At 56.6% G+C, this 16,959-nt stretch overlaps 6 protein-coding genes across 6 annotated transcripts; 1 reads left to right on the top strand and 5 right to left on the bottom strand.

The window, feature by feature from the left end:
* The first annotated feature begins 914 nt into the window (after nucleotides 1–914).
* L226DRAFT_531058 (glycoside hydrolase) lies at nucleotides 915–3,875 on the top strand. Its single transcript, XM_067679998.1, has 14 exons — nucleotides 915–1,372; nucleotides 1,431–1,580; nucleotides 1,646–1,838; nucleotides 1,902–2,002; nucleotides 2,054–2,173; nucleotides 2,232–2,244; nucleotides 2,301–2,377; nucleotides 2,428–2,483; nucleotides 2,544–2,847; nucleotides 2,905–3,037; nucleotides 3,092–3,251; nucleotides 3,310–3,366; nucleotides 3,437–3,541; nucleotides 3,607–3,875. The coding sequence occupies exons 1-14, from the start codon at nucleotides 1,147–1,149 to the stop codon at nucleotides 3,691–3,693; spliced, it is 1,782 nt and encodes a 593-aa protein (XP_067539805.1). The 5' UTR covers nucleotides 915–1,146; the 3' UTR covers nucleotides 3,694–3,875.
* L226DRAFT_244683 (uncharacterized protein) lies at nucleotides 3,601–5,974 on the bottom strand. Its single transcript, XM_067673204.1, has 2 exons — nucleotides 5,775–5,974; nucleotides 3,601–5,706 (listed from the first exon to the last, which is right to left on the bottom strand). The coding sequence occupies exon 2, from the start codon at nucleotides 5,616–5,618 to the stop codon at nucleotides 3,966–3,968; it is 1,653 nt and encodes a 550-aa protein (XP_067539804.1). The 5' UTR covers nucleotides 5,619–5,706; nucleotides 5,775–5,974; the 3' UTR covers nucleotides 3,601–3,965.
* Nucleotides 5,975–6,249: 275 nt separating this feature from the next.
* L226DRAFT_550751 (60S ribosomal protein uL14) lies at nucleotides 6,250–7,270 on the bottom strand (the record flags this gene model as incomplete). Its single annotated transcript, XM_067682773.1, has 5 exons — nucleotides 6,250–6,523; nucleotides 6,581–6,658; nucleotides 6,708–6,778; nucleotides 6,904–7,113; nucleotides 7,258–7,270. 5 exons carry the CDS (start codon nucleotides 7,268–7,270, stop codon nucleotides 6,476–6,478), a joined length of 420 nt encoding a protein of 139 aa, XP_067539803.1. The 3' UTR covers nucleotides 6,250–6,475.
* A 602-nt stretch (nucleotides 7,271–7,872) lies between these two features.
* Nucleotides 7,873–9,809, bottom strand: L226DRAFT_543340 (catalase; the record flags this gene model as incomplete). Its single annotated transcript, XM_067682195.1, has 7 exons — nucleotides 7,873–8,003; nucleotides 8,065–8,190; nucleotides 8,246–9,008; nucleotides 9,061–9,218; nucleotides 9,281–9,460; nucleotides 9,526–9,576; nucleotides 9,686–9,809. 7 exons carry the CDS (start codon nucleotides 9,807–9,809, stop codon nucleotides 7,873–7,875), a joined length of 1,533 nt encoding a protein of 510 aa, XP_067539802.1.
* Nucleotides 9,810–11,369: 1,560 nt separating this feature from the next.
* On the bottom strand, nucleotides 11,370–12,798 carry L226DRAFT_501762 (succinate dehydrogenase iron-sulfur subunit; the record flags this gene model as incomplete). The annotated part of the gene is made up of 6 exons (XM_067677846.1): nucleotides 11,370–11,775; nucleotides 11,837–11,960; nucleotides 12,077–12,218; nucleotides 12,273–12,456; nucleotides 12,519–12,590; nucleotides 12,664–12,798. 6 exons carry the CDS (start codon nucleotides 12,796–12,798, stop codon nucleotides 11,623–11,625), a joined length of 810 nt encoding a protein of 269 aa, XP_067539801.1. The 3' UTR covers nucleotides 11,370–11,622.
* A 947-nt stretch (nucleotides 12,799–13,745) lies between these two features.
* L226DRAFT_455627 (SMAD/FHA domain-containing protein) lies at nucleotides 13,746–15,224 on the bottom strand (the record flags this gene model as incomplete). The annotated part of the gene is made up of 3 exons (XM_067675251.1): nucleotides 13,746–14,425; nucleotides 14,487–14,593; nucleotides 14,641–15,224. The coding sequence occupies 3 exons, from the start codon at nucleotides 15,222–15,224 to the stop codon at nucleotides 13,746–13,748; spliced, it is 1,371 nt and encodes a 456-aa protein (XP_067539800.1).
* Between the last annotated feature and the right edge of the window lie 1,735 nt (nucleotides 15,225–16,959).

Here is a 16,959-nt window from a genome sequence, read left to right as displayed (position 1 = left end):
GCCTCAAGGTGCAAACTCCGACGCCGTGAAGGCGCCTTGACTTCACTTCGCGACAACACTAGCCGCAGCTTCAAGTGGGACTTTCTGACTGACTACCGCGTACCGACCACCGTCATTCTGATCATCAACTTCCGACTGCGCAGCATGCCTCCCAAATTGTCTTGATACCTCCGAAAGCTTGTAGACGCGATCATGAATGGAATAGCTCAGGTGTGCTCTAAATATCGCGCGGGCTCCGGGATCGTCGACCGCGTCCCTTGGAAGCATCGCAGGCTCCATGCAGCTGGTGACCACTCCTACAGTTCCATCGGAAGTTCGGTCCCTGATGAATGGTTGCTGAATGCTGAGCACAGAGGATCCTTGCCCACCGGTGGTTCGACTTTCCGAATCCACTGGCCGCTCCTCCGACCCAACTCTATTTCCCGCAAAGTCTCAAGAAACATGGCGGCCTCGCTTCATGCGGAATCTGGAGCAATAACCAGTGAAAAACCCTCTTGTCTGCACACTGCCGAAGATTTCACCGCTTGTTAGCAGAAATGAGAATCTGTCACGGCTCATGTCCGTGGAAGATGTGCATATGTCTCAGCTCCACGATCCACAGATGCGAGAAGAAGCACTCCGGTGTATGTCGGCGCAGCCACGACAAGAATTCCAGCGTCCAGCATTGCGCCTGTGCGCACATGCTACGATGCCTGGGAGCGGGGGCCTGAGTCGCTCGCCCACCCTTCTCCCCTCATCCGGTGATCTTGCTTCCTTGCCGGATAAGTACACCACGGTGATTTTTCCCTCGCAACAAAACCTTGGGCCTTCTCCAATTGGCCCATCCCGTTGTCGCCTTGGTGTCAGGTGCAAATAGGTGAGAATGGTGCGGCACCGGAGTTAACGCACGTCGTCTTCGATGCGCCATATGACACGCGCCGACACGAAACCCTCTGACGCAACCATGCTCGTCCGGTCGGTCGCGCGGGTGTTTTCCGTATTCAGCCTCGACTACGATGATCTACGAGGCCCTCGTCCCATTTTGGATGGCGGCAACATGTCTATTTAAGCTGGCTGTAATGTTCGATGACCTGCAGCGACACCTGGCGTCGTCTGTTCCAAAATCCCTCCCATCCCCGTCCTCCAGGCCAGTCTGCAGGCTCTCCGATGTCGAACTGGTTGAAGCTCGCTGCGATCGTCGCCCTCGGTGCCCTCACCTCGGTTACTGAAGCGCGGCCCTCCCGGCTCACTCAGCTCGAACCCAGTACCTTGTCGCGCCGCGGACCGGGTACGGATAAGACGGTGATCATCCAGATGTTCGAGTGGACCTGGGACAGCGTCGCCGCTGAATGTACCAACTTCATCGGTCCCGCCGGCTACGGTTTCGTTCAAGGTACGTGCCGCCTCCTCCGAAGTTTCGTGTTCACTACCAACCTTCCTGCGTTGTACAGTGAGCCCTCCCCAGGAGACCATCACCGGAGACCAGTGGTGGACGGACTACCAGCCGGTCTCCTACATTCTGACTTCGAAGCGCGGCAACCGGGACCAGTTCGCCAGCATGATCTCTACCTGTCACCAGGCGGGTGTCGGCGTCATCGTCGGTGAGTTCACCGCATGCGTCTGTACATTACAACCCCAGTTACTCATCGCATACGCCGCTTGACAGACACTATCTGGAACCATATGGCCGGCGTCGACTCTGGCACAGGCATCGCCGGGTCGTCTTTCACACACTACAACTATCCTGGTATCTATGAGAACCAGGACTTCCATCATTGCGGCTTGGAACCGGGCGATGACATCGTCAACTACGATAACGCCGTCGAGGTGCAGACATGCGAACTCGTCAACCTCGCCGAGTGAGTGCATGGTTTCGCTCCACTGAAGTGTGGTTGCATCACTGACGGCGGCATGTGGCACAGCCTCGCAACGGACACGGAATACGTCAGGGGCCGACTTGCAGAGTACGGCAATGACCTGCTGTCGTTGGGTGCCGACGGTCTTCGTCTCGATGCATCAAAGCGTGAGTGATAGCCTTTTCGACGTCTGATCAAAGACGTGACGTCATGGACAGATATTCCCGTGGGTGACATTGCGAACATCCTCTCGAGGCTCAACTCGACGCCGTACATCACCCAAGAGGTCATCTATGGTGCAGGCGAGCCCATTACGCCTAACCAATACGTCGGTAACGGTGAGTAAGCCCTTCCTGTATCGTGTGACGGGCAGATCCATTGACCTTTTGATCCAAGGTGACGTCCAGGAGTGAGCACTCATTTCTCTTGGACTTGTCTCGCGACATTCACACACCATGATCACAGGTTCCGCTACACTTCGACGCTCAAGGACTCGTTCTTGGGTGGCACCATCTCCAACCTACAGAGCTTCGATAACCTCGGTACAACCGCCTCCCTTTCCATCAACCAGACGTGCTCACGGTCTCTACAGGTTGGGTCGACGGTTCGGTTGCCAATGTCTTTGTCACGAACCATGACACAGAGCGGGTAAGCGACCTCTCCTCCATCGTGAGGCTCATGGTACCAACCTGACTGTGCTGCCCGTAGAACGGCAACTCGCTGAACAACAACTCACCATCGAACACCTACGTATCCGCCATGGTATTTTCCCTCGCACACCCCTACGGCACCCCGACCATCCTCTCTAGTTACGACGGCTTCACCAACACTGACGCCGGCGCGCCCAATGGCGGCACCGGTACGTGTTCCGGCAGCGGCGGCTCAAACGGCTGGCTCTGCCAACACCGTTGGACTGCCATCGCTGGCATGGTTGGCTTCAGGAACAACGTCGGCAGCGCGGCCCTTACCAACTGGGTGTCACCTCAGGGGTCGCAGATCGCATTCGGTCGTGGTACGTTTACTCCATCCGCCCATGATTGCAAACGCGTCTGACGTCGCTGTGGTGTAGGTGCTCTCGGCTTCGTCGCCATCAACAACGCCGACTCGGACTGGTCCGCTACCTTCTCGACCTCTCTACCCGATGGTTCGTACTGCGATGTCATCAGCGGTGCTTCGTCCAGCGGCAGCTGCACGGGCTCCTCGTAAGTGCCCCTTGCCCTCGACCGTCCGCTACGGCACTGACGGCCCATTTTCAGGTTCACCGTCTCTGGTGGCTCGTTCTCCGCCACCGTCCCGGCCAGGAGCTCTATCGCTATCCACACTGGTGCAACAGGGACCGGCTCTGGCTCCGGCACTGGTTCGGGCAGCTCTGTCTCTGTGCACTTCGCTGAGACCGCCACCACCACCTTCGGCGAAGTGAGTCTCGCATCCACATGGCTCCCAACGCTTGATCCTCGTGCTGAATGTTCCGCAGAACATCTTCCTCGTCGGCAGTATCTCGCAACTCGGAAGCTGGAACACCGCGAATGCCGTGAGTAGCATGTGGTTGACAGCGACCAATGTCTGTCATTGGTGGCTAACTTGAGCCTTCCCCTTCGTAGATCGCTCTGTCTTCTGCTTCTTACCCGGTGTGGACGGCCAACGTTAGCATTCCGGCTGGCACCACCTTCCAGTACAAGTTCATCCGCAAGGAAACAGACGGTAGCGTAAGTGGCATATATGTTCTCTACTCTGCACCACGCACAGGTCGCTGACAGGTGTTTATGTTTAGATCGTCTGGGAGTCTGATCCGAATCGCTCTGCTACCGCGTCGGCTTCGGACTCGAACACGGAGACCCTCACTTCCTCCTGGAGATAAAGATATACCCTCGCTCGTCTGATCTATCCGTAAGTATTCTTATACATTCCCTGGAGGATGGGATCCCCTTCTATCCCAGTATACCGACTGTATACCTACCCCTGTTGTACTCCGAAAAGCTGCCGACATTAGCCACAGTGGCAATGCAATGTATACCGACTTCCGCGGCTACTGTCACCGAGATGAATTGCGATATCCGTCGGTTACGTACATCGCCGTAAACCACACGCGGATAGGTACAGTTGACACAAAACCGAGCACATGCCTCCATGTCACATTGGCAAGAACGATCCCAGCGGAGACTGAGGCGGCAACAAATAGGGAGCCTCCGACGCCGCGCCATAAGGCTTGCCCAAGGGGCTGTCGCTAGTACGGTGAAGTGGCAGTCGCATGACTGGTTCCGAGAGGTGCGCTGCTCGCTTGACTTTGTTCTGCACGGGACTTGCACCCAGGTCAGGTGGCTGCATCGGCATGGGAGGCGCGGAGGGGCGCCTGCGGAATAGCGACTGGAGGTTGCGCGGCTTCGGAGTCTTGTGCGGTGTCTGCGGCCGCGGGGCCTCCTTGGGAATCTTCATGTCGTCCTGAAGCAGCGGAGGAGGGCGACCACGAGAGATAGGCTGTGCTGACATGCGAGGAATGGCGCTATGTCGACCGGCGCGCCACGGTGGGGTCTTGGGAGCAGGAGCGAGGGACCGAGTGGTGGCGGGCAGAGATGAGCGCATGCCTAGGGTCTTCGTGAGCTTCGGGTGATGCGTGAGGTTCGTAAACGCGGGCTGGTCTGCGCTCGCCGAGTAGCATGAGTAGTCATCCTGTGCCGACCGTGGTGAGGAGGACGAGACGTCGGAGGATCGATCTTCTTCTCGCGAGTGAATAGTCGCGGCGTAACGCACCGTCGGCTGTCGTTCTCGTTCCTCATCTTCTTCCTCAAGCGACGTCAAGGAGCAAGGCTGTAACGAAGCAAGCTGACGAGGTAGAGGGGGCGCAGAGCTTGACGGTGCGAAGAATGCTGTAGCCACGACTTCCAAAGCCATAGTACGCGGACGAGGGATTGGGAGTCGTGCAACCGTGAACGCCAAGATTTCCAACTCGGCAAGGTCTGTCAGCATACTACTTGGCAAACCCTGTAGGCCAGAGCTGTGCTTGGGATACCGTGAAGCTTCCCTCAGAGTAGCCAACGGGGATTGGGAGACCGAGTGAGGTAGCGCGGTATCCATGAGCGACTGGTACCAGCCTGGGGACGCATCCTCTAGCGCATGTATCAGAGTAGACAGAGAACCACTGCGGGAACGAGACATCGGGATCTTCAGGGCAAGTTGTTCCACGGTGGCTCCACGACTCGGATCGGGGACTTGTGGGTAGTCTTCAACGGGAGAGATAGTTTGTCGTGCTGGCACGGAAACAGGAGGAGACATGAATATAGTCTGTGAATGTATGCGCGGTGGTCGCGATGGCGAAGGGATGTCTTGCGAGCGTGCAGAGGCAAGTCCGAGATAGGAAGGAGTGTCATTGAGAAGAGATTGTCCAGGCGGTAAGGAGTGTGGGTCCAGAAAGAATGAGGCTGAATCTTGCGTGAATGGGTCGTCAAGAGGCTTGATAGACATAGACAAGGGCGATGAAGGGTCCAGGGTCAGCGGAAGATGATCAGGAGCAGATGGCGTGCTTGGACCTCGTGATGAGTGCTCTGACGCCGCGTCTTGATTGTTCTCCTCCGGAGGAGGCGAGCTGTCGTAGGGGAGGCCATAGTACGAGGAGAACTGACCGCTGAAGCTGGAGGTGATGTTGTCTCTGACGTCTTCGTCTTCGAAGCTGAAACGAGTGATGCGAGGAGGCGTACATCCCTCGGGGTTTGGTTCTAGCATATACCTCGCGAACATGGCACCGTCAAAACTTCCGGAGGATGAGGATATGGAAGACACAAAATCCATCTTGCTTGCCGAGAAGTGGCGGCGTTCCGCACGAAACGTTCGTGGTATTGAGACCTGGTACCAAGGATGCAGGAACTATAGCCTCTCCCTACCCATTTAACAGAAGGTGTTAAGAGGACAAGATAGGTGACGCAGTAGTGTACGACGTCGACGCACCAGACGAGTTGATCTCCCCTACTTAGACCCTCGACCTCCACCGTGTTCGATGCCGCGCACGTCAGACCTCCAGTCCTCTCAAGCCACGGTAATCCTGTCGTCGAGTGATCTCCAGAGAGCCTTCAGAGGAACGAACAGAGACGTAACAGTCGGAAGCACGATAGATTGTGGCGGTAGCGGTGAAAGATGCACTCAACACCGAACTCAAGCGCTCAATATTCAGTTTCCAGCCACCGTTACTGGTTAGTGAGCGCTGCCGTAACTTGTAAGACAGGCTGTGTTTTCCGTAGAGATGTTCAAGGAAATCTACTCAGTTGTCATACACGTACAACTAATACGGTCCCAAAAAGCCTTTGGAGGGTCCAAGACTCACAGCAGGGTAGGGTGAAGAGGATGTACTCGAGTACTGTGAGCATGCCTGCCTCGGCCTTCGTAGCCTTCGTGAGAGACAGGGGAGACGGAGATACTGGCAAATGGAGGTAGAACGGCATGTTGATTCACAAGATCCTCAGCAGACTCAGTTGCATGTTGCACAACATCATCTCGGCGCGGAACGATTTTGCGTCGGAGGGATACGGATATCTCACGGGCACACCGATGTCTTCCGCTGGGCGAGAAAAATACATGTTCGTGAAATGCAAGGCCGTAGGTGCGTCATAACCATATAGAGAGTACAAGCATGCGATGGTAGTGGTGGAGGCTTATACGACAGTACCTGCGTTGGCAGCGATACGCGGCCAGAGATCCGCCTGACAAAGTGATAGTCAATATGCGGGGTGCACGGTCACAATATGATATATACGTACGCATTCTTTTGCGACGGGGCCAGTGATGGCAGAGCCCTTCATCTCACCCTTAGGGTTGACAATAACGCCAGCGTTGTCCTGGAAGACTGTGAGTACCTAATTTCCTGATGTAACATATCTCGCGTACCTCGAAGTAGAGGAAGACACCGTCTCGCCTGCGCCATGCCTTGCGCTGACGAACGACAACAGCGGGCATCGCTATAAGCACGAAGATATCAGCATATGTTGACAAACTGGCGGTCTAGCGTCTCCTTCGTCCCATCGCCTCTTCCATCCCGGCTTCCCGAATGACCCTACTAGACCGCAAAAGTATGGAGACTCACTCTTCTTCCTCAGCTCGGGCTTTCCCTTCTTCACGGACGCAACAACCATGTCACCAACACCAGCGTCAGGGAGACGGTTAAGGTGGGAGCCCGTGCCGTACGCCTCGATAACGAAGAGCGACTTGGCGCCGCTGTTGTCCGCGCAGTTGAGGACTGCTCCGGTGGGGAGACCCATAGTCATCCGGAACTTGTTGCCAGAGGTACCCGCGCCTGTTCAAGTCGCCGTAGGAGGTATTCGATGAAGCCAAGATGAGGATCATACGACCAGAACCGACCGGGGGAGCATGAACAACCAACAAAGGTCAATTGTCAGCATTTCGTCCTGGGCGCAGCATTCGAGCTCGTCGGACGTACCGCGCTTCGACATTTTGCTTGAGGACTTGCTGAAAGTTGCTGGGGCTGCTCAATTCGGTACACGACCCTAACACAAGGTTTCCAGCCGGCAGCCGCCGTTTGGTCCTGTACAGTTTTTCGGCAAGTGCCGAAGCCGACAGGCGCCTACTCCTGCTCCCGCGCTCACTTCAGTTCTAACCGCTCGAGTGTAAGGTCAGTAAGTACTGGCAGGTAGTCTCCCGTAGGCAGACGACTGGACGGGCCTACAGAGGGGGGGCGAACGGCATGGCAGGTGGTGCCAGTGCTTCTTGTGCGCACTGTGAAGTCTTCACTCTCCAAGACAGGTCTATGGCACCTGCCACATTTCCGGCGCTGGACGCTAGTCGATGAGGGTGCTCTTGAGGCCATTGGAAGAGGCCTGTTGTAGACAGTACCTCGTCCTCAACTCCGACTCGCATCATCACCTTGATAGCACACTTCAAAAATGTGTTGTCACGACGATAAGCTTCAACATCGCAATGCCAACAAGTTTATAGGTGCTAGAAGTACAACACAACGGATACTGCTCAGATTTGTATGCTTGTACAACGACAGTCCACGATAGATCGCCCCGAATCCCTACGTAACATTTCCCACTCAGACTGCAGCGTACTTGAAGCGGATCGCCTCAGTTGCAGACTTGGCCTGGAGAGGCTTGACGTGCGGTGCTCCAATAGCGTCGGCGATGCGGTCGGAGAGCGACTGGTCGACAGCGGCGAACACGGACACTGTAGGTAAAAGCATAATTGAGCAACGTGACCGATGCATGCAATAATGGGAGACACGTACGCTGCCTGGCCTTAACCTCTGCGCTCTTCGCGCCACCGAGGTGACCCGCGACGTTGCTGACAAAGTGGGCCTTGTCGGTATCGTTGAAGACCTTCTGCCAGAGAGCACGCGGCTGCTCGAAGTCGACTGCGCACGTCATCTATCAGACAGAGAGACAGCAATTACGAAGGGATGTACGTACGCTCGGTGATCTCGCTCAAGTCGGCCTGCGCAGCGCCGAGGAAGACCTCGTGCTCGACGTTCTCGTACGCCTTCTCCTGGTACTTGAGCGGCACGATGCTGCTCTGGTAGTTGGGGCGCGAGCCCTGGTTGTTGAACGCCATGAAGCCATCGCGCTGGAAGTTCGCAACGGGCGCAACCGGTGCGTTGACTGGCAGTTGGCTGTAGTTTACGCCCAGACGGTGGCGATGGGTGTCGGGGTACGAGAAGAGGCGAGACTGGAGGACGGGGTCCGCGGAGGGCTCGATACCAGGGACGAGGTGCGAGGGGGAGAACGCCGCCTGCTCGATCTCAGCAAAGTAGTTCTCGACATTCTTGTTGAGTACGATCTTGCCGATCGGGCGGAGCGGGAACTCGCCGTGCGGCCAAACCTTCGTCAAGTCGAGGATGTTGTAGCGGAACTTCTCCGCCTGCTCAGGCGTCATCGTCTGCACGTAGACCGTCCAGGATGGGTAGTTGCCCTTCTCGATGTCTCCGAAGAGCGACTGGATACCGTAGTCGGCGTTCTCGCCAGCGAGCTTCGTCGCCTGCGCGTCCGTGAGGGTCTTGAAGCCGCCATCCTTGCGAACGTGGATCTGGACGTAGTGGAACTTGCCATCCTTGTTGACGAACTTGAAGGTGTGGCCCGAGTAGCCGTGCATGTGGTGGTATCCGTCAGGGGTTCCGCGGTCCGAGAACAGAATCATGACCTGGTGAATGGACTCGGGATTTTGAGAAAGGTAGTCCTGCAATCAAAATCAGCATGTAATGAAAACTACAGGCAGCTTGGGAACTAACCCAGAACATATCGGCATCCTTGAGGTGAGTCTGGGGGTCACGCTTCTGCGTGTGGATGAAGTGGGGGAACTTCGCGGGGTCACGAATGAAGAACACGGGCGTGTTGTTGAACACCCAGTCGAGGTTGCCCTCTTCGGTCTTGATCTTGATGGCGAAACCTGCAGCAAAAAGATACTAGACTGAGCAACAGCTTCCCGATATCGTATGCAGGTCGACTTACCTCGAGGATCACGGGCAGTGTCCGCAGAGCCAGACTCGCCACCGACAGTAGACCACCGGATGGTCAAAGGCGCCTTGGTGCCGACGCTCTTGAAGAGCGCCGCGCACGACAGGTCGGTGATATCGTGGGTGGTCTCGAAGTACCCATGCGCACCCGCGCCCTTGGCGTGGACGACACGCTCTGCAGATCAAGAAACGCGCCATAACATCAGCAAGACCCACGCAGATAAGATAGGATTTACGCACCAGGGATACGCTCGCGATCGAAGTGGGCGAGGAGATCGATGTGGTGGAAGTCTAGAAGGAGGGGGATCACTCAATATCGCTTGCGATACACGATAGACTATGACTACCCCGCACTCCGAATGTGGGAGAAGTGCGGGGTAGATGAGCGGCGAGCACGTACCTTGCAGCAACAGAGGTCCGATCTTGCCGATGCGCTGGGCAGCGTACGGCCTGGCGACGGGCGCACCCGTCGACGTCGTGTAGACGGCGGCGTCCTGGGACTTGAAGACGGCCTCGGACGGCATTTCTCTGGCGGGCACCTGGCAAGGAGGAGATGACGACGAGGATGGAGGGACACAGGAGGACTGTGAGTACACAGGAGGGTGTGCGAATGGCCCCAATCCTATTTGTAGGTTGCATGTCAGGCAGAGGATGCGTGTGGGATACCGTCGGCTTGGGCCTCCACAGGCAGCATGTCAGCAGGTCACGGAACCAGACCTTGCGCCGTTCTAGCTGTGAACGCTAGACAACGCGTCGTTGAGTAATAGACCTAAGAAGTCCATGACCTCAGTTAGTGCCTCCACGTGATCTGAATAAGCATCCTCTCATCGCTCAGGGGTTCCAAATACTCACCCGATGATTCGGCCTTCCGATGGTGATCTCCTGTTTCGCCCTTGCTATAGCCCTAGGACGCCGATACCCGCCAGGCGCCAACTTTACCCAGCGCCAACCGACGCTCAGCAACTCCATATGACGACATACTCACCGCTGACTGTGCATGGCCGTGCCTGTCTGAGCACCCGATGTCTCATCAAGAGACCCGAGAACCTCCTGGAGGTGTTGCCAGCCCTGCGAGACGAGGAACGTGAGTTATTTTGGGGCAGGGCAAAGAGCGGAACGTGGGTACATTCTACCCACCTACGCACTTCTCATGTGAGAACGCACCTGCCACTTTCTGGCACTCGCAGTCGACCCAGACGCCCCGTTGGCATCTCTAGCATCACAGAAGACCGCACAAACCTTGATACGTTGATAGTCACAGGAGAAACTCGGAGGCCAGAGCTCGCGCCGCGGCGCACTACGTCCTCGTGTCCTGTCCATCTGACAACCCACGACACAGCACGACGAAACCTTACACTTCTTCGGGTCACGTTTGCGCAGCCATCCATACCCCAGGATCACGCCAAGTTACGAATCCGCCTGGCGCGACTCGGAGAACGTGCTAAAGGGAATGACCATAGCAGATGCTGGCGGCCGCCTTCCTATCTGGCCCGAGACCTAGCCCACCCTAAACCGCTCCATGTCGTGCGGGACCGGACCTCGAGGTCTTCTTCAATTCATTTGAAACCGGGTCTCGAAAGTTAGAGGGAAAAGAAACCATCGTGATGAATCGACGGCCCGACCATGGTGGGAAGTTGACGCGATCACTGGTTCATGGATTTGCGACCGAGAAGATAGCAACAAATAGTAGAAACGTTGGCGTAGAGTCTGTGGGAGGAAGGAAGCCCAGTTCCACATCCAGGAACCTCCACGTATGCACTTGAAGTTGGCCTGGGAGAATGTCTTGAATTGCGCGACATCTTCGAATATTGGATCCGCATGTCCTTCGGGAGAACGAGGACAATGGTCGAGACCTGTAGTAACTTCATACCGGTGAGAACGCACTCTTGTAATGACCACGACTGTCGGAACCCACCCTCGCCGCCCCAAGACAGCCACTACACTCTGTGAGACAATAGCTATCAATATCAGTCACACTAGGCACTGTCAGAGTACCGTCCAAGTTACACACGAGGTTCCTGTCGTTACCACAAGCGATTCGCACGCTTCGACCCTCATGGAATCCCCGGTGGCATACCTTACGGCGCTGCTTCTCTCTCTCAATTCTCCGAACGCATTCAGGTGGGTCAGGACATTCATGGTTGGAGAACGGTCCGAAATACTGAAAAAAATAACACACAACGAGAGGCTAGTATACGAGTTGCAGGCACCTTCTCCAACGACCTGCATGCTGGCCCTGTCGTCCACCAGCAGATGAGCAGTCGCCTTAGGTCCAGAGGTGAGCCGGACACGCACCCGCATCGCCTGCTATGCTCCTCACATCACCTGCCATGTCCCTCACTCAGCGGCGAGCTCGAGCTTCATCTTCGCGATGGCAGCCGCGGGGTTAAGACCCTTGGGGCACGTACGCGCGCAGTTGAAGATAGTGTGGCAGCGGTAGAGACTGAGCTCGTTCTGCATCTTTTCCATGCGGTGAGCCTTGTAGGTGTCCTATATGGCATACGAGTCCGCATTAGCTCCGCATATGACGAGAAACCTTATGAGGACATACGCGTGAATCGGCCATCCAGCGGTATGCCGCCATGAGGGTTGCAGGGCCGAGGTACTCATCCTGGTTCCACCAGTAGCTCGGGCAAGAAGTTGAGCAGCAAGCGCAGAGGATGCACTCGTACATGCTGCAAGGCGGAGCGTGAGCACAGAGCACGTGGAAGATGCGAAACGAATGAATTTGAGGTGATGACGTAGTGACGCGCATATATGCACGGAGTATGTGTGAGGGAGATAGACGTACCCGTCAAGCTTCTTCCGGTCCTCCTGCGACTGCAGGAACTCCCTGTCTGCTGGGGGGTTGTCGTTCTGGAGGTAGGGCTCAATCGACTTATACTGCTTGTAGAACTGGGTCAGGTCGGGCACGAGGTCCTTGACAATGTACACTACGGACCGCGGTCAGCACGCTTATCAGGGGCATGGACAGCCGAGTTACGCACTGTGAGGGAGAGGGTAGATCTTGGTGTCCTTGGACGCGTTCCTGTCGATCCTGCACAAGCACGCCAGCGTGTTCTGGCCATTGATGTTCATGGCGCAGGAACCGCAGATACCCTCTCGGCACGACCGCCGGAAGGTGAGGGTGGGGTCAATCTCGTTCTTAATCTTGATGAGCGCATCGAGAACCTGTGTGCAGAGCGGAGGTGTCGGGAGGAATGCACACAAGACAGGAGGTAAAGCGGTCTCACCATAGGCCCGCACTGGTTCAGGTCGATGGTGTACGTCTGCAGCTCGGGCTTCTTCGACGGCTCATCCGGGTTCTGTCAATGCATGGTCAGCCTACCGTGCTGCGACAGAAAAAGCGGCAGGCGAGCCAAGGGCGCTGCGACATACCCAGCGGTAGATCTTGAACTCCTTGTTCAAGACAGGCTTCTGCAGGGGCGTGGCCTGCGCGCGTGCGGCCGACGAGGCGAAGCTGCGAGCGGACTGCCTGAGCACACTGGAACGAGCGGTGACGAGGGACTGCATGGTGGTCGTTGTGAGGAACGAGACGGGGATGTGGAGGAGACGGAGGCCGTCGGTGCACTTGATTGAGCTCTCGTTGCTTCCGGAGGCGCCAGCTACCCCGGGTGCATCGGCCGCATTCCCCCGACCCAATCACGCGCCGCCCATTTCCCCCGACCACACGCAGGCGCCGTATGCAAGTCTCGACGGCTCTCGCCCGATGACCTCAACAGCCGATGAGCTGGCTATGCGGACTTGGCTGAACACCGGGGGCATTGCGCCATATATCAAGCAGATACATGCTGAACAAACGTTGAACATTGGCCAAATATTACTCGCGTGGCGCCGATCGGCATATTGCAGTTACATCCTGGTTGCAGGAGGCATTTAGAATATATCCAGGATGTGTCGAGATTTCCTGCCACATCTCAAATATGTCTACAATGTAACAGTGCAACACACGCTGGTCAAAATTGGCCAATGATCATGCTAAGTTCAGCATGTTTCTAGGGGATATATGGTGCAATGCCCCCGGTGGAAGCCGTTGAGCAGAGTAAGGGAGAAAGAGGATATATGTATTATATTCATACACTAAGTTCAATGTACCATATGTTCATGCTAAAGAGATGGGGTGCGGAACACGCGCTGCAGAGATCCAAACCGAGAGAAAGGTAGTAGCTAGCTATCATCAGAGCACAGGACTGTGACATCTAATAAGGTGTTCCAGATACAATCGACGAAATATACACTTTAGCTTTGCCAGACGGGCAGTGGGGACAGCGCGGGAGAGGACAGGAGGACAGGACGAGAGACTAGGACGAGAGACAGGCAGAACTGCAACGAGAGAAAGGCGTAAAGGTAAGCTAGGGCTAAAGACTGTAAAGTATCCGTGTCCGTCAGCGATAGCGAACGAGCATAGGGCATGAGATGAGGTCGTGAACGGAAAAGTCTATGCCGATCCGCTCAACCCATCACCGCTTGCGCTTGCCATGGAGGCTAGCATCAACCGCGTGCCCACTCCCATCGCTCCCGCCGCTCCCAACCTCAACGTCTCCCTCAGAGTATCCTCCCGGACTCGCGCGAGCCGGCCCTGGTACGGGCACAGGTGAAGCCGAGTCCTCCCTCACGTCGACCATCCGATCGCCGTCGATAAAGTCGACTCCGAGCATCGAGTTGCTCTCCGGTAGTGGCGGCAAGACCATGACGTCCTCCATCTCCGCGTCTGCGTTCTCAGCCACGTCGTCCTCAATGAGGTGATTATTGCTAGGTGCACCGGGAACAGGCGGCACGCGACGACTTCGCAGTCCGGCACCAAGGCGGCTGGCGCCGGTGTCTGGCTCCACCTCAGTCTCCGCACCGACGTCGCGGTCGCGCTCCCGACTACTGGCGTCGCCTGTGCTGGGACGATCGCCAACTGCAGTTGCAGCGATCGCCACCACGGAGAGGGCAGAGGTATCCGCAATCGAGTTGGTATCAAGTTCGGGATCAACTTCTACTTCCACATCCTCCTCGAGATCGGCGAACGTCCTGCACAGAGGGCAGGAGAATGCAGGGTGATGAGTCTCGAGCAGCGGCCGTATGCACTTGTAATGGAACGCGTGTGAACATGGGGCAATGAACAAGGCTTGGTGGATGGTGACACCGAACAGACCTGCATGTTACCGCAGCAGCTCAATCAGCAAGAATCGCAAGGCGGGAACGGCGACACGCACATATGCAGCAATCGGGAAGCGCAGACTTCGCAGCCACCTTCTTCCCTGCATGCGTCGATGGTGCTGTAGGAATTGCGATTGCCTTGAGTTGCTTCAGGGCGTTCGCACTGCAGACGATCAGAGACCGATCCAGCACATAGACAGATGGACTTACTTGAACGGATTACTGTGATTTTGCCACTCCCGTCCGACTTCTATCTTGATCTTGACACACTTATAGATGTCCTCGGTCCCGCCCTGGTAATCAACGCCAAGCTGCAGCAGATCTCCGTCCTTGAGCTCGTGTGGCCGTGATTCGTTGTTCGCCGGGGAGAGACGAACGTGGTTCAGGAAGGTTCCACTGCTCGACTTGGTGTCCCGGATGAAGAACCTGCCTCCAGCCTCGCACCAGATCTCCGCATGTGCGCGGGAAACCACCTTGCTCTTGAAGGCGAGCTTGTTCGAGCCCATCGCATTGGCCGCAGCGAGCCCTAGCCCTGAGCGGTCCGTGAACCGTCCTATCCGAAGCGGAGAGTCGCCCTCGCGCACATCTCGGGAGATGGGATCGAAGCGGAGGGACCGGCGCGTGTCGAGATGGGGAACGAGGCGGATGCGGTGCGCCGGTCCTGTGCCAACCGCAGGGGCAGACGACGAGCCTGAGGCAGCAGGGCCGGTCACTGTTCGTGCGACGGCGACGGCGGGGAGCTGAGGACCACCAGTGGCGGCGAGGGTACCTGCTGAACGTCGTCTACGGAGCATCTGGGAAAAGCCGGGGGTTGAGTTGGACTGGGAGACGGATGGCTGGATGTTGGAAGAGGCGGCAGCTGGGCGGCGGCGGTGGCCAGAGGCGTGCTCGTTGGCCGCGGAGGGGGGAGGAGGAGAGTCTCTGGTGGCGGGGTCGTGGTGGGGTGAAGAGGGGTGTGACTGAGACGTGCCTCGGGGCCTCCCGCGCAGGAAGGAACCGAGTATCGACTGGCGTGCAGACGCAGAGGTATCAGCTAGGGTCAACGGGTCCATCGATGCGAGCTTGCCGTCGGGGTCGTCGTCGTCGTCGTCGGTGACTGAGACGTGCCTCGGGGCCTCCCGCGCAGGAAGGAACCGAGTATCGACTGGCGTGCAGACGCAGAGGTATCAGCTAGGGTCAACGGGTCCATCGATGCGAGCTTGCCGTCGGGGTCGTCGTCGTCGTCGTCGTCGTGGTTGTCGTGGTCGTCGCAGGAGGAGGTTTGAGCTGGACGTCGATCGAGGCCAAGCTCCGACCCTGGCTGTTTGACGCCGTCAGCCGCTTCGGGCCTGCCGCCCCTTGCCATTTGCCACCTCCCCGGCCACAGTACTCAGTGCCACTCTTTTGTTCAACTCGGCTTATTCACTGCATTCCGTAGCCTGAACAGGCATATGTATGCACAATTTCTACCCAACAATACTGCGGGCGGGATCAAGCTACAGACTCGTGGTAAGCCTCCTTGGGTGCCGCGTAGTACAGGTTGGTTGAATGGTCTTGTATCCATATAAGTAGTATCAACATTCTGACAATCTTATCAGTTCTGACAGAATACAACGGCTGAATGAAATGATGCTTGTTCTGAGCCTGCTTCAGTCTTGTGCAGCTGTCTCCGGCTCTCAATCAGCTCGAGCGCGACATTTGGCTGTCCTCGTATCATGATGTGTCCTTGGTCTCCCCACGTCCGTTGATCTTCGGGAGTCAAAGGACATTTATGCGCCCACGCATCCACTGCATGGCGTTCCTGCGGTTCATTTTCCTTCCAAACAGATCCCGATGACAATAGCATGGAACCGGCGAAGTCTCTCCATTCGGCCATCGCACTCTCACACGCGCTCCCTGCCGTAGGCCGGCACCAATGGAGAGACGTATTGCTGTGGGGACGCTCTAGGAGACGCCATACCGGTGAGCACCTAGTCCTGCGCCATATCTGAAGCCTCTAACCGGACTTAGTCTCAGGTAAGGCTTGCAGTCGAGCCACCAAGTCACCTTGGGTAGGATGGCTGCTCGTCCACGGATCAGGTATCTAGAAGGAACAAGAAGGTTCAGCGTGTTCGTGTATCTCCGTTCGAGTACTGCGATCGTCTGCGCGTTCCTGCTTCCATTGTATGGAAGAAGCGGCCGCACGATGCAGATGAGTCCTCGATGAAGACCACAGCCTAAGGCTTTCGCTGCCAAGAGCTTTTGCTGCGGCATCGTTGAGCTTCCTTCACAGGCATCGTCGCGATTCATCCTTGGCAAGCTCTAGTATTAGACCATGTGTCCGTGATGGTCATTCAAAGGGTTGTTCTGTATAAATCTGTAGTCATACTAGTACTGGAATTCTCTTGTCCATTGTTCGTTCGCTCGCCATGTGCATGTGAGGGCTTGAGGCTTCTCGCGCCTCGGGTGCATGGCACACATACTGACGTCATATCAATTGCCATCAGCTCTCGGACCTTGCAGCAACCAAGATTTTGATTGTATCCGCCTCCGTATTGTAAGTACTTTCGC

Source organism: Lentinus tigrinus (genome assembly GCF_003813185.1).
Source record: "Lentinus tigrinus ALCF2SS1-7 unplaced genomic scaffold L226scaffold_4, whole genome shotgun sequence".
In the NCBI taxonomy this organism is placed as follows: Eukaryota; Fungi; Basidiomycota; class Agaricomycetes; order Polyporales; family Polyporaceae; genus Lentinus; species Lentinus tigrinus.
The sequence above is the reverse complement of the archived record's forward strand: the minus strand, read 5'-3'. Positions and strand labels throughout refer to the sequence as shown.

Excerpts from the sequence above, each read along its gene's own strand:
- L226DRAFT_531058 (XM_067679998.1), top strand. The coding sequence starts at position 1,147 with ATGTCGAACTGGTTGAAGCTCGCTGCGATCGTCGCCCTCGGTGCCCTC. Across the intron at positions 1,839-1,901 it reads GAACTCGTCAACCTCGCCGA|CCTCGCAACGGACACGGAAT; the intron begins GTGAGTGCATGG and ends CATGTGGCACAG. Across the intron at positions 2,003-2,053 it reads TCGTCTCGATGCATCAAAGC|ATATTCCCGTGGGTGACATT; the intron begins GTGAGTGATAGC and ends CGTCATGGACAG.
- L226DRAFT_244683 (XM_067673204.1), bottom strand. The coding sequence starts at position 5,618 with ATGGATTTTGTGTCTTCCATATCCTCATCCTCCGGAAGTTTTGACGGT.